Below are 21,789 nucleotides of genomic sequence, written 5' to 3'. Positions count from 1 at the left end.
AAGCCACTGACAGTCCACTTCGCTCTCAAGCCTCCATCCAGACAAACTAGACTACTGTGATGAAAGGTTATTAAAACCAATAATCACCACACATCAAGTTTTGGCTCCAAAGAGCTAGTCACTTACCACCAGGTCAAGACAATGCCGCCAGCCAGTTACTTCAGTAAATTAACTAAAGTTTTATTAGCTAAGAAAAGAAATGAGAGTTATTTTAGAGGTTTAAATCAGGTAAAATACATTACTGAGGGGTTAGTTTGTCAATCCAAAATTCTAGCAGGGATGTTATATCTACTAGTTTTCTATAAGTCTGTGGTTTACCCAATAACAGTGGGGACCTCAGTCCTTTGTTCAAAATTTCCTTTGTCAGAGTTCAGCAGTCCAGAGATGTGGTAGGAAAGAGGGGGTCAGGAGCCTTTGTTCTTGCCTTTTATATCTTGACCCCTCTTCTGGAAAAATCCTGGCTGTGTCATGGAGTCAGATGGCTCCAGTGTTTATGTACTGGATCAGACAGCTCCACTGGGCCAACAGTTCTTCATATGAATTGCAAATTTTGCTTCCACTTTCTGCGTGGTACATGCTGCTTAAGGTGTCTTTAGAAATGACATGTAGATAGCTCATTTGTTATTCCTGAAGGGCTAACCTGTGGGTGTTTCCTAGACTCACATGTTTGAGTTACAAACACATAGCCAGAATTTCATAACTACATACAGTGTTGATACACACATAATAATGAGATACCAATACACAGCAAATTATAACTTTTCCAGTGATACCTCAGAAAGCATACTTTGTATAGGAATTATCACAATTTTGTAAAAGTGGTGACCGTATTAGTATTATAGACAGTCACCTTCCCCTTTATACCGTATCACAATGTTCTTTTGAATTGCTGGTCATTTAAAAAAAAAAAAAAACAGTACCAATTTGAAATGTTACCTAAAATTTTGTATTTCATTACACCCATCTAGATTAGATATTAAAGGGACACAGTCAACTTGAAAGCTAGTGAATTAAAAAATTAAAAAATTAATTTCAGGTTTTACAGTTGCCCGAGAGTATCCCCGTTATTTTTTGTGGTTTTACAATCACATTTTTTTCCAATTTTAAAAAAAAAAAAAAGTCCACACATGTAGGAGAGACCTCCCACAAATGAGAAGCTGACCATCTAACTAGTCATGAAGGGGAAACAATGAAAACTGTTATAAACAAAATGCCATCAAGTCCTCAAAGTAAAACTGGGAGAAATTTTTTCTTGTCTTAATTATAGGAATCTTAGATGTTACTTGTAACAGTAGTAGATAATCACACTTTTATTTGAAAGATTTCTTTTAATTTGATGTCCTTTTAACATGTAAACTTCCTATGTTATGAATAATCTTTGTAGTGGTTCCATAGTTAAGATTGAAAGCAGGGTTACATTTGCACACTCTTAACTTTACAAAAAGTATTTTCACATAACATTGTTTAATTATTTTCAAAGTACCCAGGAATTTTTCTGGTAAATTTGGAGGTAATTGATCAAACCCTGCCAGCTTAAGTTTCTGAGGGTACATCTACAGTGCAAAAGGGAAAAAAATGTGGTAGCAAGTTACAGAGCCCAGGGCTACAGATTTGGGCTTGCCTTACAGCACTAAAAATAGCACTGTGGATGTTTCTGCTTGGGCTGGAACTCAGTCTCTGAAACTCAGTGATGGGGGTGGGTGTCAGAGTCTGGGCTCCAGCCTTAGTGGGAACATCTCTGTAGACCTGGGCTCTAAGACTTGCTGCCACTGGGAGTTTTTTGCAGTGTAGATGTACCCTGAGAGAATGATCAGCCTGAGAGCTGGGACAGAGGAAAATGAACTTTCCAAAAATGTTAGTTGTCATTTAACCAAACTGTATATATTAACTCTTTTTAATCTTTCTAATAGAACACTGCTGTCAATATTTTCCCATCAATAGGGATAAACCTTTTATGCTCACTGGAATGAGAAGTCAATTTCTTTTGATACTTGGAACATTTTCAGGAGAAATGTCTGGAATTCCCTTCACTGTCATTCTGAGCTTCTGTATCAGTATGGTTAACATGCTAAAAGAAAAATTCCCTTGCCTCTGTTGAAAAGTAGTCCTTACAGAATTCAATTTCAGCCAGTGCATTTGTTTTTACATGTAATCTGACTGGTTAAAATTATTCTAGATTTCAGTATTTATTTGAGGTAAACAGTAGGAAGTTTTAATGACTGATCACAATAACTGTTTCTGGGCAATCACGAGCCAGAATTTATTTTATGTAACAATTATACATACCTTGCAGGAGGAAATCATAGATGTCTAAGGTGGGAAATAGACCTCAAGACCTTATATATTCCTTCTAGCCCCCTGCACTGAGCAGTACCAAGTATATCAAGGCCATCCCTGACAGGTGTTTGTTTAACCTGTTCTTAAAAACCTACAATGATGGGGATTCCACAACCTCCATTGGTAAACTATTCCAGTGCTTATTATCCATGTCTTCCTTAAAGTGTGGTGCCAAAAACTGGACGAATGCCAGTGACAGCAGAACAGTTACCTCCCATGTCTTGCATATGATGTTCCTATTGTTACGTTCCAGAATTATGTGTCTTTTTGTCAGTTGCATCACAGTGTTGACTTATCTTCAATTTGGGATCTACAACGATCCTTTTCAGCAGTACTTCTGCTTTTTTCCGATTTTGTATCTGTGCATTTGATTTTTTTTCCTTCCTAAGTATAGTATCTTACTGTCTTTATTGAATTTTATCTTAGTGATTTCAGATCAATTAACCAATTTGTCAAGATCATTTTGAATTCTAATCCTGTCCTCCAAAGTGCTTGCAACTCCTCCCAGCTAGGTGTTATCCGCAAATTTTATAAGTGTTCTCTCAACTCCATTACTGAAGTCAGTGATGATAATATTTCATAATACCAGACACAGGACAGATCCCTGGAGATCTCCATCATATACATTCTTCCAGTTTGACATTAAACACTGCAAAATGAAGAGTAGGAGGAAATAGGGCGTAGGTGAGGCGTAACCAATGTCTGAAAAACACTGACAGCCACAGATGAAAGAAGCTGTGAAAAAGCAATGATGGTATAAATTATTAAATGTTTTCGTTACAGAATAGCGGTATGGATCGCATTTTCTCCGGTATTCAACCAACTGGGAAGCTCCACCTTGGCAACTACTTTGGAGCCATCCAGAACTGGGTGAGGCTTCAGGAAGAGTACAACTCCGTGTTGTACAGCATTGTAGATCTGCACGCTCTCACAATACCACGGGAGCCAGCAGTCTTGCGTCAAAGCGTCCTGGATACTACTGCCACTCTCCTCGCCTGTGGTATCAATCCAGAGAAGTGCCTCCTTTTTCAGCAGTCACAGGTCAGCGTCCCAGTTATTTAAAACTTGGTTCTCAGACATGGCCATATGGTGTTCCCCATGCACTTTGCTGAGCACACATAGCACTGTGCAAGTCTTTTATTCTTTTGTACTGATTGTCTAGAAATTCTTAGCAGTGTTCGATTCCAAGCTCCTGCCTTCACTAACTCTCTGCAAAGGTCAAAGATTTGTTCACAAAGTCCATCCTGAGATACATATATTTCCCAAACAGCCTAGGACTTTGTGGATCTTAAGTCAAACTTATTAGAAAACAGTGAGTCTTATTAGAAGCAAGTCTCCTGTAAAACTAACAAAAGCGTAGCTGCATAAAGTCAGTTTGTATAACTTACATAAACAAAATACACTCTGATCTCTTGGTGTCAGTATTTGTCAACCAAATACTTTTTTTGCCAAATTTGCCCGTTTCTCAGCTTCTTTTGCAGACAGTCAACGTGGCAAGTCTCATACAGGTCCAGCCCTGGACATCTGTCTCTCCTGTCTTCTCTGAGATCAGGTGTTTCCCTTTCTCCCATATGTGCGTCCATCTTTTTCACCTTTCCCACCTTCTCGAGCTCCCCCTTTTCGGAGACTTCCATTGCCCACTTGACCTGATGAGTTGTAAAGGAAATATTTGTTCCCACTCCAAAGTTCTATCTGGCCCACCTCCTGGGGGACTATTTAACTATCCTTGTTAAATTATTTCTATTTATTCTGTTGTGTGCTCAGAAACTTCAGAATACAACTTTGTTCATCTGTCTGGTCCTGTTAATTTTTTATAATTGCATCTATGCTGGGAAAATTTGCGTCCATAATTCACCCTGAATACAGCTCCACCCTTGGTAACAAGAGTGGAAGCTTGTAGTGTAGAAGGGCAGAGTCCACTCCTGCAATCACCAGTGGAGCTACAGAGGTGCTGAATAGAGGGTCTGAATTTTACCAGTTGAAGACAAGTCCTAGTTTTCATTATCTTGCTCCTCGAACTTGGTTCTTATCCATGGTTTGTCTGGAGTTTCCTGTGCATCTGTCAAACAGAAGTGCTGCAGAAGACAAACCTTAGAGGACTTCTTAATTCCCTGCCCTTTTGAGTGAGATTCTTAAGTAGGATAGATTTCATATAGCCTTCCTTCGCTAGTACTGCTGTGACTACTAAAGCCTGCTCTACATTAGAAAATTCCACTGGCGTAACTAAACGGATTTTAAATCCATCTAGTTAACCCAGTGAAGACTTCTATTGTAGATGCACTTAAACCAGCTCAACTTTTGACTAAACCTGTTTATTTCTATTTGAGAAATTATCTCATGGTTTGAACTGACTGAACCCTTGCTTAAGTGCAGTGGGGCTGGCACCAAGTTCACTAGATTGATTTAAATGGGTGATGAAACTTTTCTAATATAGATATGGATACACTGTGATCCTTTTGATCCTAAACATGCCAGCCTGCCTGTTTATAATATCTGGCGTCCCTCATAAAGGTATTTATGCAGAAAACCACCTCCCTAGAGAGACTGTTGTCTGTCTATTAAATGTCCATTGTGTGTTAGTCATTCTCTTGTTCAGAGATTCTCAATCTTTTTCATTCTGAGCGCACCGCCGCCCCCCCGCAACAAGCAATAAAAACTCCATGGCCTACCTATGCCACAGTAACTTGTTTTCTGCACGTAAAAGCCAGGGCCAGCGTTAGGGGGTAGCAAGCAGGGCAATTGCCTGGAGCCCTATGCCACAGGCGTTCCTGCAAAGCTACATTGTTCAGGCTTCAGCTTCAGCCCTGGGTGGCAGGGCTCAGGGCCTCAGGCTTCAGACCCATGCAGTGGAGCTGGCCCTGCTTGGCAGACTCCCTGAAATCTGCTTGCAGCCCTCCAGGTCTCTGGTTGAGAACCACTGCTCTAGTTATCCTCTTTTGGTAAACCAGTTCAGAGGTTCCTTTTTTCCTTTCTGGTGTGTTTATTTTTTATTAGTTAACTTTTCAACCCGCATTTACAGCTTACCATCCTCTGGAAATTTGTCTACACGTTTTTTAACTTTCGTTAATGGACTGTTAACTAGCTCATGTTAGCTAACACATTTGTACATGCTAGTCTGGACAAGTGTTTTGTAGAATGTCATTAGTATGTACGTACATGTTTGCCAATTAACTCGAGTTTAAAATTTCCTCCAGTGTAGACCTACCCTGGGTGAATGACTGTTATCAAAAATAAGTTTGGGATGCTAAATAGCTTCAGATGTTTTCTGTCCCTGACCATAGGTGTTGATCAAGAGATATCTCATTGTCTTTTTTGAGGCAGGTTTTATGTTTTGCCCATGATTCCTTTTTACCAGTATTTCTCCTTTATAGGAAATTTGAATTATTGACAGACCAGAAACCAGTCTGTCACGAGCCTTCATTTCGCCCAAGTGATTGTATGCATCATAGCTGAATTCTTTTGGGAAGCCAGTGTAGCTGCTAATTAAATTGAATTCATAGTTCAGTGTTAAACCCCAGTGTCCCCAGTGAGTGATTCCAGCTCCTGTGTTGCTGCTGTTTTATAATTTATAATGCAAACAAGATTTCTTAATTGTAACTGTGTTTGTGGTCACTGTATTCGTTCTTCATGTACTCCTAGGGTGTCCCAACTTAAGAAAATTGCTAAAGGCGATTTTCACCTGTTGATTTTAAAAGTGTAGCAACACAGAAGCCAGACTCACTCACTGGGGACACTGGTTTCACACAGAACTATGAATTCAACTATCAATTCAATTTATTGACAAGTATTTTTGAGTGATGAGTGTGTATTAGGTATATAAACAAGGTAGGGCTATAATGCAAGGCCTACAGGCTAAGACCTGTAAGATTTCAACTTAGCCATAGGAGGCCTCCAGCCAAAGGAGGCTTGAGATAAGTAGGTGACCCAGGAATAACCCTATGCCAGTAAAGCTACACCAGTTTACATTCTTTTTTCTCAGTCTTTAGGTGTAAACTTGAAGCCGGTTCAGTGTTCTCTTGATCTCAAATCTAAAGCAACTGGGATTATGTTTGCAAAAAGTTCCCCTTCACAGTTTTATTGTATGAATTTTTGACTTGAATCTCTGCAATTTGGAAACAGGTGTAAAAATGTTACTTACAGAGCTATAAATGTGAAATTTAAACCAATACATATTTTTATCGTATTTTTCCTTTATAATAAAGATGACTTTTCATAATGTTTTAAGGGTTGTTTGTATTATTTGCATTAAAAAATGAATATTGTGTCCTGTCTTCTAACTTTTTATTAGAAGACTTGGGCAGCAACTTGAGGATTGGGTTGTTGACATCACAGAAGTCTGAAAGCTGAGCTAATGTGGTCCAGTCTGCCTTGAATCAAGTCTTAGAATGCAATGGAAAGATTCTCTTGACTTCAGCTGAGTGTCTGAGTAAGGCTACTAGTCTCTAGCTGATGGTGGAAGGCTTTATGCATCTTGCACAACATAAGCAATTCAGAAGTTGATTCTTTCAAAGTCCCTTGAGAAGGCAATTTCCTAGTGCAGTCTGTGAGACACTGAATATCCTGAGCTCCCTTTGCCATCCTTAGGGGTTTAGGATGCTCAGTACCTTGCAGGATCAGGTCCTTAGTATTTAGTGTTCTCTTAGTAACTATAGAGATTATACACTACAAACTATCCATTATATTTCATTTATCATTAAGCCAAATTATAAATGATCATAGAATCATAGAATATCTGGGTTGGAAGGGACCTTAGGAGATCATCTAGTCTAACCCCCTGCTTAAAGCAGGATCAATCCCCAATTGAATCATCCAACAGATTTTTGCCCCATATCTCTAAATGGCCCCCTCAAGGAGTGAACTCACAATCCTGGGTTTAGCAGGCCAATGCTCAGACCCCTCCCCCGGTGCATCACGGTTTTTGGGGTAGCAAATTCAAGAAAATTCTAATTGTTATTACAGAGCCATGGTACAGAGTCAGCATCTTAATAGGAACCTCTGGATTTCAAGAACATTTGACATTAACAAGGAAGCATTCTCAAACATAAAGTTACTGCCAGCAGTGACTCTTCACATTATGCAGTGGGTAGACTGGCCTAAATTAAATTGATTCTGGTACCTTTGACCTGTGTTATTAATATGCTTCAATTATCCATTGATGGAAAAACATTCAAAGTTACCACTGTTATCTAGGGCTTGTCTGTGTTAGTGATCTCAGTAATTCCTAACTGAAGTAGAGGGATAGAACAGCTGAAGCACAAACAATTCGCTGTATCTGGATGTGCTGATTCACATTCTGAATCATTGCAGTTTTGCCCATGGCCACGCTACTGATGTTCAAAACTGTTTCAATTGCAGTGCTCTTTGAGAACTACCTAGTCCATAGTTGCCAGCACAGCTCGCAGAAGCAGTGGATTCTGGGAGATTTTAAAATGCCTTCGGAACACTGATGGACAGTCACAGAAAGAGTATTTGAGTTGTTTGTGCTATCCAGATTGGCACTAAATTGTTTAAACTGGAACAATATTTAGACTTGCTGAAAACAAATGGCATTTGGCAGTCATGTAAACCTAGTGTCATACCTTTGTGTATATTTCGAGATGTACTACAAAAAAGACAAGGAGAATTCATAGTACTGACAAGATCATCATTACACCCTGTTCTGTACCTGTGCAGATTCCAGTGTTCTCAGTCTGATAATTTGCACTACTAAATTCACTCAGCAAGGAAGAAATAAAATTCAAGAATGGATAAAATTAATAAATATGTCAGTGCAGTAGCAGTGAACGGATTGATTTTTAAAGAAATTAAGGCCAATATGTTGCTTAATTTGAGGAAATTAAAGGCTACAAATTTAGGCTTCGTTTGTGCACATAAACACACACTTACAGTCCGTTTGCACATGAAAATCCAGGGTAGGTTTGGTGAAAACAGGTTTTGTGCATGGAGATTCTATCATTTGCATGTGCAAGTGATAGCGTGTCAATTACATGGGTACAAATGGAGGCTGGGTTGAGACACTTAAATATTAGGCTTTATGCATGTGCTCAAATAAATGTGTTAGTCTCTAAGGTTATGCATGTGCTCAAATAAATTTGTTAGTCTCTAATTATCTGCAGCTAGCCAGAGATGTCAAGAGTAACAAGAAGGGTTTCTTCAGGTATGTTGGCAACAAGAAGAAAGCCAAGGAATGTGTGGGCCCCTTACTGAATGAGGGAGGCAACCTAGTGACAGAGGATGTGGAAAAAGCTGATGTACTCAATGCTTTTTTTGCCTCTGTTTTCACTAACAAGGTCAGCTCCCAGACTGCTGCGCTGGGCATCACAAAATGGGGAAGAGATGGCCAGCCCTCTGTGGAGATAGAGGTGGTTAGGGACTATTTAGAAAAGCTGGACGTGCACAAGTCCATGGGGCCGGACGAGTTGCATCCGAGAGTGCTGAAGGAATTGGCGGCTGTGATTGCAGAGCCATTGGCCATTATCTTTGAAAACTCGTGGCGAACCGGGGAAGTCCCGGATGACTGGAAAAAGGCTAATGCAGTGCCAATCTTTAAAAAAGGGAAGAAGGAGGATCCTGGGAACTACAGGCCAGTCAGCCTCACTTCAGTCCCTGGAAAAATCATGGAGCAGGTCCTCAAAGAATCAATCCTGAAGCACTTGCATGAGAGGAAAGTGATCAGGAACAGCCAGCATGGATTCACCAAGGGAAGGTCATGCCTGACTAATCTAATCGCCTTTTATGATGAGATTACTGGTTCTGTGGATGAAGGGAAAGCAGTGGATGTATTGTTTCTTGACTTTAGCAAAGCTTTTGACACGGTCTCCCACAGTATTCTTGTCAGCAAGTTAAGGAAGTATGGGCTGGATGAATGCACTACAAGGTGGGTAGAAAGCTGGCTAGATTGTCGGGCTCAACGGGTAGTAATCAATGGCTCCATATCTAGTTGGCAGCCGGTATCAAGTGGAGTACCCCAAGGGTCGGGGCCGGTTTTGTTCAATATCTTCATAAATGATCTGGAGGATGGTGTGGATTGCATACTCAGCAAATTTGCGGATGATACTAAACTGGGAGGAGTGGTAGATACGCTGGAGGGGAGGGATAGGATACAGAAGGACCTAGACAAATTGGAGGATTGGGCCAAAAGAAATCTGATGAGGTTCAATAAGGATAAGTGCAGGGTCCTGCACTTAGGACGGAAGAACCCAATGCACAGCTACAGACTAGGGACCGAATGGCTAGGCAGCAGTTCTGCGGAAAAGGACCTAGGGGTGACAGTGGACGAGAAGCTGGATATGAGTCAGCAGTGTGCCCTTGTTGCCAAGAAGGCCAATGGCATTTTGGGATGTATAAGTAGGGGCATAGCGAGCAGATCGAGGGACGTGATCGTTCCCCTCTATTCGACATTGGTGAGGCCTCATCTGGAGTACTGTGTCCAGTTTTGGGCCCCACACTTCAAGATGGATGTGGATAAATTGGAGAGAGTCCAGCGAAGGGCAACAAAAATGATTAGGGGACTGGAACACATGAGTTATGAGGAGAGGCTGAGGGAGCTGGGATTGTTTAGCCTGCAGAAGAGAAGAATGAGGGGGGATTTGATAGCTGCTTTCAACTACCTGAAAGGGGGTTCCAAAGAGGATGGCTCTAGACTGTTCTCAATGGTAGCAGATGACAGAACGAGGAGTAATGGTCTCAAGTTGCAGTGGGGGAGGTTTAAATTGGATATTAGGAAAAACTTTTTCACTAAGAGGGTGGTGAAACACTGGAATGCGTTACCTAGGGAGGTGGTAGAATCTCCTTCCTTAGAGGTTTTTAAGGTCAGGCTTGACAAAGCCCTGGCTGGGATGATTTAACTGGGAATTGGTCCTGCTTTGAGCAGGGGGTTGGACTAGATGACCTTCTGGGGTCCCTTCCAACCCTGATATTCTATGATTCTAAGGTGCCACAAGTACTTCTTTTCTTTTTGCTAATACCAGTATAGGTATTGCTATATGAAAACAAAATCTATGTAGGTTGACTAAGTAGTGACTTAAAAGGAGACATAATGATAGTCTACAAGTATTTGAAATGTATAATTATCTAGGATCCCAAATAATTATTTAGGGTGGTGCAAGGGGGTTCGGTATAACTAGCTATGATAGACTGAAATTAAGCAATGGAAATTTTTAAGATGACTATTTAGAAAAACTTCCTAGTGTAAAATCTGTTAGACACTAGAATGGAGTCTGAAGGAAAGAAGTAAAAGTCCCACCATTATTTACAAACCAGGTACTATTAATTACAGCCTGGCCAGGTTAAAGAATTTAATAGGAAAATAACAGGTCACAGAGGAGTAATAAAAATTCCTGTAAAACAAAAGTGCTTGTTTCAGAATTTACACAAGTTAATAAGTCTTGACATGGAGTCTAGATGTAAATTAATGACTGGATGACTTCTCTCGATTACAATTAATCATTTTCTAAGATACGGGATAGGATGGTGTTGTCCTTGGTATGTGTTTTTAGTTCAATATGTGATGTGCTGTTTACCCTAAAACCAAATCATCTCAAAATATGCTTTCAGTAACATTCTTCTCCTGTTATGCTAAAAGATATGTAATGGAGTAATGATGCATACCACATACGATGAAAGTGCCATAAGAAAGATTAAATTAAATATAATTGTGGAAAATGGATTTTTTGTCATTGATAACTTTGTTAGGGCTTCCAGTGAGAGGTATATGTGAAATGAAAGACAACTGTCCCCTCTTTCTTCATTAGAATAAAAGTGGAAGAAGATGACTATCACCAGGAATTGGGAGGTAAGAGGCTGTCCGTCACTTTGCTCTTTGTAGGACTGGTTTCTCCTTTGGTTTGTAAGGATGGAGCCTGCTTTCACTGTGCCTTGTTGTGATGGGAATTCTTGGAGACTAGGGCTATAGACACTTCCACCTTGGGGCATTCCTACTTTCGCTGTGATTTTGGAATATCCAGACCATTAGTGGGACAAAAATTTCTGCCCTCCTCATAAAGGTGAGAAACTGTCTAAGGGGAAAAGCAATTCTAACTCCTAGAAATACCCTCTCTCATAACAACCGAATCAGCTGTAAAATCCTGCCCTGATTCTTCTTCAGAAGGAGCTTTTCCATGTCTTTCTTTTCCTCTGTGTCTCCTCTTCCAGAGAATGGACTCCATCTTGTGCAGCCTAGTCCAGATAGGAACATTCAGGTCAACATTTTTTCCTAGTATAAGCCCTTGGCCATTGACGTATACTCTTTGAAGAATATCAGCCTTGTCTCTGCTCTTTTTTCCTCACCTCCTTTCTCCATTATAACTTCTTTGCAGAGAGCTAGATCAGTTCCTCGATTTACTAGGGTAGAAGCGACGTTTGTAATATAGAATTCTGCTCCCATCCTTGTCCCTCTCCGTTTTAGCTTCTTCTCTGACGGAGGATAGACCCTAGACCTGCAAGTGTCTCAATCACTAATAAGCAGATCATTTTTTTCATTCATCAGACAACTTCTGCACCCATTGCTTCCTGGTCTGGGTAGCTGTTGGGAAAGGTTCCACTCAAACTCTGACACCTGATGCCCAGGCTGTTCAGAGAGTATGATTCTGCCGAGAAAACTGCACTTCTTTGCAGGTAGATTTCCTGTGTTCAGTTCCTGAGGTCATCTTCACATACCATTAGATCCTTCCCCAGTACGCACCTAATCTCGTGTTCATGGTGTGTTTAACTCCCTGCTGATAGGTTGACCTATCCCTTTAATCTCAACTCAGCCCTAAGTCTGCATGGAGGTGGCTGCCAAATTTTGATAGGAAGGTTTTCACATTTATCCCTATCTAAGCATGTGACTGTTCTGGGACAGTTTTGCCCTTTCTTGATAAGCCGGGACAGAATCCATCACTGCCTCTTGGAATGTGGATTCCTTACCAGTTTTGAGAGGCTATGCCTGGACTCTTCACAGGCCCTTATTCTCTTTGGCCTAATCTGAAAGACTCTGCGCAGGTGAGAGTCTTCCTCTGGATGGCTTTGAATCCCACCAGGAAATGCATTCACACTGTCTGGGTGAGCTCAGGGAAGACATCATCCACTGCAGGTTGCTGCCACTGCAGTCTCTTTCCTGCAGCTTTGTGTTGCCCTGTCTAACCTTCTCCATCACTTTTTTTTGCTCTTCAGCCAGCCATTTTACCACAATCTTTAGAGTCTGGTATTCTACCAAAAATGCTAAGCTGGCTTCATATGTCTTTGGGGAACAAGAAAAGTTAGTGCCAATGAAGATTACTTTCCTAATCCCTCCTTTACAGATCAAATCTGTAGTGCAGGTTTCCAAACTGTGATCCACAGAGCACTTGCTCAGGAAGGTGACCAATTGTGTGGTGCTGCCTGGTCCTTATTTCCAGCTGCTAAACTGCATTAAAGAAGCTAAAAATATATTAAATGCTTCCACATAGCAACACTTGCTCCAAGGTTTTTTTGTAGCTGTGCAGACCACCTCTCCCCATATTCACAATCTCTGTATTAAGATGTTGTCCACACTATGAAAAAGTTTGAGAACTCCTGTTCTATAGGATATGAGATCAACTGCTCACTCTAAAGCCCTCCTTAGTGCCACATAGAGTTGGTTAAATACTTATGAATTCACAATTTATATGAAATTTTTCATCAAAATTTTGAATTTTGATTAAACAATTTTTTGAGAATTTTGATGAAAATTTCTACCTATTTTTCAACCAGTCTGGTGTAATCATGAGCATGACATTTGTTCAGACTTACGTTATTGACTTACAAAGTTGAGGTTGTTGCTCAGCTCCAAAATTTGAGGCCCAGATAATCCAAAAAACAAAACTGTTCCCAATTATTTGGATGGGAACAAGCATCTCAGACCAGGCTGTGTCTGCATTTCATCTCCAGTTACACAAGGACAATGATCGCCCCTCAAGTGAATCATGAGTATCAATTGCCTTGAACTCATGGCCATTGTCCTAGTTTGCATTAAAATACAGAATTCCCAATTAATCTGTTATATTCCAGTGAGATGACACAATTAACCTGTCACATTCTAGTCAGATGACACAACTTCATGGGCTATGTAAATAATGAAATAGAGAACAAAATTACAAATGTTCTGTCGAATCCAGCTGATGGACCATTTTACACCAAGCAACAATCACAAGGTTGGACAGGGTGGTCCAGGGAAAGCTATGTCTCAGCTTTGTCAAAACATGGTAGTCTGGAAAATCAAGGAGGAAGCCATTATACTTCTCACTGCACCTCACAAGTCAAGGAGCCCCTGTTTTTTCAAACCTTATTGTCCTAAGATCAGAACTAATGGGAATTAAATAAGATCAGACTCGTTTATCCAGCATCTGATCTTTCTCTGTGAGCCAGGAAGACGTGTCTAGCACCTTGAAATCTTAAAGGGGGAAGACTGACCTAGCAAGGGAACTCCAAAATGGCCATTTGAAACGGCTATGGCACCCAGAGAGGACTCAACCAATATATTATTTTCCAGGCTACTAAAATTACTACTAAAATTAATACATTGGGGTTCAAATGAGCAGATTATATTAATATAATCACTTCTTATAATGTATTCAAAATTGATTATTAGGGATAAACCTAGTTCCTTGAAGGGCTTTGTCTCAGTAATTGCCAATATAATTGGATGAGACAGACCAGGGCATATCTTTCTATTCCCCCTGTAAGAAAATTGTCAAAGGCACTTGTTCAAAGTCTGGAGCCTTAACTCTGCCCTTGGAGCCCTAACCCTTTCATCATTTCGACACCTGAGCTCAATTTCCTTATTTTTTTTTTCCATTAAAGCAGCCTTTTTTCACAGTGATCACTTGTTAGAAGAATTTCAAAACTAGTGACTCTAGACATTGTCCCATTGTTGCACTTACAGTAAAAACAACATGATTTTATGGACTAATCCTGTCTTTGTTCCCAAGCCAAATATTGTTCGGAGATCTTAGGATATCCTGCTGAAAGATCAGTCTACCCAGCTGTCGAAGTGGATGCATGGTTGATGTCTAAAGAGCAATCAACACTTTTATTGAAAGGTTGGATTCAGCAGGTACTGACTGGTGTCATAGCACCACTTCTCTGAGAGCTCCATCGGTTTCTGCAGAATTAAATCTGCAGTTTCTAAAGAGAATTAAGTTTCTAGCCCTTCTGGTTGTGATAGACCTTTGAATGTAACTGGACGCACTCTTGCAATCTGCAGGTAAATTAAAGCAGAACTCAGAAGGTGGAAATTTACCTACTCATCTCAGTGTGGTCTCAATTCTGAAGCCAAAAGATGACAGTTTAAATGATAACACAAATTACTTCACTGCTGATCATTTTCAGAAACATAACTGGTAACTTCTAAATCCATTAAAATATACTCAACTGGCATGGACCAAGAAAGACTATATTTAATAAGAAGAAATATGTGAATAGTTATTTTAATTCAGATAATTGTCCCTCCCTAGGATATTCACAGCGGTTTATATCACACAGTGGAACTGAAAGTTGTGGTTAAACGGGAGAGGGATTTTTTTCTCTTATTATCCATGTCTGTCAGTCTAGCTCCCCCATAAATTATCTGGGCACATCGGAAGGGCATTTGAATTAATATTGCAATTTGGAGTAATTTCATAGTTCTTCGAGGAATGCCCTTGTGGGTGCTTCACTTCAGGTGATGGTATGTCTCTGAGAGGAGGACAGCGCAGGCACAACCAGATGGGCACTGCTGCTGAAAGGCACAGGACACTCCATCACCTGAAGTAAAGCACCCACAGGGACACCCATCTCAAAGAACCTCAGTTACTGCATAGGGTGAGTAACCTTCTCTTCTCCTTTAAATATTCCATGGCATTTTTGTAAAAGAGGAGAGAGAGAAAAACACCACCCGCACCTGATTATTCTGATCTTTCACTTGTTTAAATGCTACAAGCTTCTCCTAAATATTAGGTGAACATAAATTATCAAGTTAGGCAAATATTTTTCTCTTTCCTCTGCTAAGTAATAACAGGTAATCCCTGTGGCAATCCAGAAGCCATCTTCCCCAACTCAATACTTTGCTCTTTATTTTTGGTCCTTCAGCTAGTCTACTGTCCATCTAACAATGATCGTATTCAAGCCAAGTTGTATTAATTTCATGAGCAAGAATTTGAGATACCATATCAAGTTTCCTAAAATCCAGATAGTACTACTATTGGTTCGCTCTCACCCAGTAACTTTTGTGAATTTATGAAAAGAAGCAATCTGACTTGCTGCTTATTGTTCATGGTTCTGTTCTTCTTTATACACTAGTGATTTTTCTCTATTTGCTTATTATATGGAGGTGCGTTATCAGCAACCTTGTCAATGTTGCCTCAGGCTTTAGACTTTGACAGAACCTTGCACCTCTTTGTAGTTCAGCCTAAAAATGGAAAACGCTCTTAGAGGTCTCTTGAATTCTTTGAGAGTATTGGGAGCACTAGCAGGTGCTCCTGAAATATGTATAAACCCTCAAATCTTTCACTTTTTTGAAACTTAGGATAGTCTCACCTTTATTTGTGTCTCTTCAGTTACACAACTCCAACCCCTAAATATCCCAAAATGCCCACACAGATCCATTTTATTTTGTGATCTTTGATGTTAAGTGACCATCTGTCATAAATATAAAGGGAAGGGTAAACCCCTTTGAAATCCCTCCTGGCCAGGGGAAAGCTCCTCTCACCTGTAAAGGGTTAAGAAGCTAAAGGTAACCTTGCTGGCACCTGACCAAAATGACCAATGAGGAGACAAGATACTTTCAAAAGCTGGGAGGAGGGGGAGAAACAAAGGGTCTGTGTGTCTGTCTATAGTCTGTCTATATGCTGGTCTTTACCGGGGATAGACCAGGAATGGAGTCTTAGAACTTTTAGTAAGTAATCTAGCTAGGTATGTGTTAGATTATGATTTCTTTAAATGGCTGAGAAAAGAATTGTGCTGAATAGAATAGCTATTTCTGTCTGTGTATCTTTTTTGTAACTTAAGGTTTTGCCTAGAGGGGTTCTCTATGTTTTTGAATCTAATTACCCTGTAAGATATCTACCATCCTGATTTTACAGGGGGGATTTCTTCATTTCTATTTACTTCTATTTTTATTAAAAGTCTTCTTGTAAGGAACTGAATGCTTTTTCATTGTTCTCAGATCCAAGGGTTTGGGTCTGTGGTCACCTATGCAAATTGGTGAGGCTTTTTATCCAACATTTCCCAGGAAAGGGGGGGGTGCAAGTGTTGGGAGGATTGTTCATTGTTCTTAAGATCCAAGGGTCTGGGTCTGTAGTCACCTAGGCAAATTGGTGAGGCTTTTTACCAAACCTTGTCCAGGAAGTGGGGTGCAAGGTTTTGGGAAATATTTTGGGGGGAAGGACGCGTCCAAACAGCTCTTCCCCAGTAACCAGTATTAGTTTGGTGGTGGTAGCGGCCAGTACAAGGACAACGGGTGGAATATTTTGTACCTTGGAGAAGTTTTGACCTAAGCTGGTAAAGATAAGCTTAGGAGGTTTTTCATGCAGGTCCCCACATCTACCCTAGAGTGTAGGGTACTCTAGAGTGTACCCTAGAGTTCAGAGTGGGGGAGGAACCTTGACACCATCTATCAGAGTCAAGCTTTGCTGGGTGGCAAGATAGATTGGAATGCCCAAGGGGACTCTGACACCATGCTACGGCTGTGTAGTGCCTGAGGAGTTTACACTTGTTACTTGGTTGGTGAAATCTATGTATAGAACACACAACAAGTTTGAGAGTTGTGCTTGCTTCTTCACAATCTGCCCTGAGATTGGTATTCTCGCTCATGAGCTACTCCAGACAGTGTGACATTGGTGTAATCTTGGCCCAATTCACATGCCACTGGTCAGCTGGATTTATAGATCATAACCCAGTGCTGTTAAAAGTTTAAGCTTGATATTGAGAGTTTTAAGGATTAAAGAATAGACACAGTAAGTGGGCCACCGTTATATGATGGTCTTGTCACAAAAGACCTTGAACAGTCACGCACGGAGAGGGGAATATCTTTTAAAAGGAAAGCCCCAAATCTGGAACTGAGAGCTTTGCTCATAAGTTTTGACCAGGCATCCAAGGACCCTGCTGCTCTAGATACAGTTGGGGAACTGGCCTGATTGTAGTACTTGGTAGCCCAGAAAGAACGTAAGCACGAGAGAATGATGGTAGAGCTGCGGATCAGGGAGACTGAGGCAATCCAAGCATCAGTCAAAGCCAGTAAGAAGGTTGAGGAGAGAGCCCACCAATGATGCATAGCTAACAAACAGGTCAAGGAGAAAGCCCACTGAAGACATGTGGAACAGCTAGAAGCTGAGGAGAGGGCACACCAGAAACAGATGGAAGTTCACACATTGCAGGTCAAAGTACTGGAGCAGCAAAAGGAGTTTCCTCAGCCAGTGATTACACCCTCTCCCTCCTCCACAGTAGCAAAGAGACTAATTGCATAGAAGAGTTCCTGTGACACTCCACCAGAAAAGTAGATCGCATCCTGGAATGGGCCACCCAAATACCCCGAGAGAATCTGCTTCAATACAGAAATAAAACCGTCTCTGACCACACACCACTGGTTATCACACTGCCATCCACACTGGAATCCATATGGGGTATCATCAGATAAATTCATGGAGGATAGCCATCAATGGCTATTAGCCAGGACAGGCAGCGATGGTGTCCCTAGCCTCTGTTTGCCTGAAGCTGGGAGTGAGCGACAGGGGATGGGTCACTTGATGATTACCTGTTCTGTTCATTCCCCCTGAAGCACCTGGCATTGGCATTGTTGGAAGACAGGATATTAGGCTAGATGGACCTTTGGTCTGACCCAGTATGGTCGTTCTCATGTTAATTACAACTCATACTCATTTGGGACCCCATCCTGAAAGACATCTTCCCTGAACCTGCACTTTTGGCTTTCAGACAACCCCGACCTCTCCAGGCTTATCATCAGACGCAAGCTCCCCACAGACCAGGACACATCAACTCAAAGTAGCACCAGACTCTGCCAGAACAACAGATGCAAAACATGCAGATATATCTCCACTGCTGCAATGATCAATACACAACACACCTTTCAAGAGTTATGGATCCAACATTTGCCTATCACTACATTTGGTATACCTCATCCACTGCACTAAGTGCCCCAATAACAGCTGTGTGCATGAAACCAGACAATAGTTCTTGAATGAACTCAGAGGAAAATGATGAGACAAAACCAACATATCACCTGTGGGAGAACACTTTTCACAAAGTGATCATTCTATATGTCGACAATAAGTCCTCATCTGCAAAGGAAGTCTGCACAACGCTTTCAAAAGACAAGCCTGGGAACTTAAATTCATAACTGCTAGACACTAAAATTCATGCACTTAATTAAAACACTGGATTTATGGCTTATTACAACAATCTGTAACCCACTGTCCCCACTTTTTGTCCTATGACTACAGGGGTGTTAGCACATATTCTAAGTCAGGGGTTGGCAACCTTTCAGAAGTGGTGTGCCAAGTCTTCATTTATTCACTCTAATTTAAGGTTTTGCATGCCAGTGATACATTTTAACATTTTTAGAAGGTCTCTTTCTATAAGTCTATAATATATAACTAAACTATTGTTGAATGTAAAGTAAATAAGGTTTTTTAAATGTTTAAGAAGCTTCATTTAAAATGAAATTAAAATGCAGAGCCCTCTGGACCAGTGGCCAGGACCCAGGCAGTGTGAGTGCTACTGAAAATCAGCTCGTGTGCCACCTTTGGCACGTGTGCTGTAGGTTGCCTACCCCTGTTCTAAGGGACCAATGTTAACTACTTACGCTGAACTATCTGTTAGATCTTGTATTTAGCTGTGACACTCTGAGTACCTTCCCCATACCTGAAGAACAGCTCTGTGTAGCTCAAAAGCTTGTCTCTCTCACCCACAGAAGTTGGGCCAATAAAAGATATTACCTGACCTACTTCGTCGCTCTAGAAGAGTTCCTGTCTACCTCTGAGAGACTGTGTGAAATCCACAAGATCCCAAAGGATAAGTGGATGCCTATCCTCTTCACCAGATTAACTGGGATAGTGAGACAAGTTTTTAATTATATGGAGGAGGCGGATGCTATGGTGTGGAAGAAGTTTAAAGAAAGTGTATTGAAAAAATTAAAGATCACTCCTGAGACATATCGACTGAAGTACAGAAATCTTAAAAATGTTTGACAGTATTACTCATGTTGAATATATACACAAAATGTCAAATTTTATGAGAAAATGGATAACGGGGATAAGGGCTGAAGGTGATTATGAAAAACTGTTTGATCTGATGGCCCAAGAACAATTGTTATGGGTAGTTACAGAAGAGGTAAAGGTAGCCATCTGTGACAAAAAACGTTCCATAGACTATAGAAATTTCTGATGAATATATTGAATCAAGGGTCCATGGAGGATGCAAATCCCAGGGGAAAGGAAATTCCCTGTCACCCCAGTTAAGAGGGAGGAGGAGATTGGAAGTAAACCTAAACCCAGTGTTGATAAGAAACCCCAGGGGAGCCCAGCTTTTGAAACCCTCTACCCTAAGGGAAGGCAGGTAATCTGCCATCACTTTGTGGGGCTCCTGGCCATATAAAATTAACTTGCCCAAAACTCAAGGTAACCCTATGATCCACAACCCCCATTGTGACGCCGCTACAGTGGTACCAGAGACAGTAGTAGAGAAGGTGCAGGACCCAGTGAACTATGTAAGGACTGAGTCTTGGGAAGGCAGTGAAGATTTATTAAGGATGCTAAGGTAAATAACATAGATCATAAGGGCTGGAGGAACACAGCACCCCAAGTCACTTTGATCAAGGAAAGTTTCGTAAAGGAGAAAGACAGACACTGGTAAGAGTTTAAATATATTAGCTTTGGCTGAATGCTCTGTAGCTGTGCCTCTGGCTAAGGTCCACCTTGAGTGGGAGGATTTTAAGGGTGATGATATTGTGGGCATTAGAAATCTGCTCCCTGCTGATATTTTAATAGTAATAACATTTTAGCCATGTCTAAGCAGGTTGATATTATAACTCGCAGCCAGAAAGAGTATAGCTCAACCACACCTGCTTTGTCTGTGGACAGCAGGAAGGGCTGCAAGTAGGAGGGAAATGCCCTCAGTCCTTTGTCAGCTGAGAGCAGCAGGTTTTGTCTTCAGAGGAGGAATTTGAAAATTCCACTGCTTTGCCAGAGTCTGCTGTGAATGTAAGTGAGACTCCAAAGGACTTTACTGAGGCTTAACAGGCTGATCCTTCCCTGGACCAGGAGAGGGTTGCGGCTCAGAATAATATGCCAGGTGGAGAAGGAAAGGGTAGATTTTTTTTCTTTAAGGAGTTTTGTTGTACCAAGAGGATTCCATAGGAAAAAAGAGGTATGCTGTTGAGGTTTGCAAGCAGGTGCTTGTACCTGATAAATACAGGACAGAATTTCTGCAGTTAAGCCCTGATTTTTTTAAGCTGCACATTAAGGAGTAAAAGGAACTGGTGACAGGCTTAAACAGAATTTCTATTGGCCTCATGTGTGAGACAATAAATAATTACTGTAAGAGCTGTGACTTGTGTTAGAAGCATGAGAAAATAAAAGGACTTTGTAAGGCACCGTTGCAGCCATTGCCCATCATTAACGTGGTGTTTGCCAGAGTGTCTCTGGATATTGTGTCCATAGCGTCCAGGATTGGAAAGAAATACATTCTTGTTGTGGTGGATTCTGCCACCAGGTACTCTGAAGCCGCAGCTCTGTCTAACATAGAGCTGAGACCATGGCCACTATCCTATTCAGCATTTTAACAGAGTAAGTTTTCCCAGAGATTTTTTGTCAGACCACAGTGCAAACTTTAAGTTATGGAAATTGTGTGAAGTGAGACTTACAAAGGCTGCTCTCATCATCCAGAAACTAATGGTCTGATGGAAAGAGTTAATGGGACTTTGAAAGCTATGCTGAAGATGTATGTTATCAGGCAAGCGAAAGACTGGATGTGTTACTCTCTTATGTGTTATTCGCACACAGAAGTGTACCGCAAGAATCTACTGGCTTTGCCCCCTTTGATCTTCTTTATGGAACACATGTGAGGGGATGATTTGAGGCTCTTGGGAGGGTAGTACAAAGGAGACAAGACAGCCTATAGGGGAGTATGTCATTCATTTTAAAGAGAATTTAAAGGCTATGATGGATTTAGTGCAGCAAAACCTTGAAAGAAATCAGGTGACTCAAAAAGTTTGATACGGCAGGCATGCTTTTGACATAGGTGATTTGGTATTGGTGTTGATTCCAGGGAGGAGGAACAAAATGCAGGATTGTTGGGAAGGACCTTTTGAGTTGATAGAGGGAATGAGGTCACTTACAATGTAAGGAACCCCCGTGGCAGGGGAGTCTGTGCAAACAGCACTTGTTGCTAGAATGAAGGCTTATCATAAAAGGGAGAAGGGAGTGAATATGATTTGTTGTGCGGATCAGGGAACGTTAAGTG

The 21,789-nt window shown here is 41.0% G+C and overlaps 1 protein-coding gene across 2 annotated transcripts in view; it reads left to right on the top strand.

Annotated features, from left to right (window-relative positions):
• WARS2 (tryptophanyl tRNA synthetase 2, mitochondrial) overlaps nucleotides 1-21,789 on the top strand; it is an 83,253-nt gene that overhangs the window by 32,272 nt on the left and 29,192 nt on the right. For both annotated transcript variants that reach the window (XM_084628801.1, XM_084628802.1), the window contains one exon: nucleotides 3,121-3,378. In XM_084628801.1, the coding sequence (XP_084484927.1) occupies nucleotides 3,121-3,378 (258 nt within the window). The remainder of the gene's footprint in view (nucleotides 1-3,120; nucleotides 3,379-21,789) is intronic.

The sequence above is a fragment of the Lepidochelys olivacea genome, assembly GCF_965140295.1.
Source record: "Lepidochelys olivacea isolate rLepOli2 genome assembly, chromosome: 1".
NCBI lineage: Eukaryota > Metazoa > Chordata > Testudines > Cheloniidae > Lepidochelys > Lepidochelys olivacea.
Note: the sequence above shows the minus strand (reverse complement) of the source record. Positions and strands in the feature narration are given on the sequence as shown.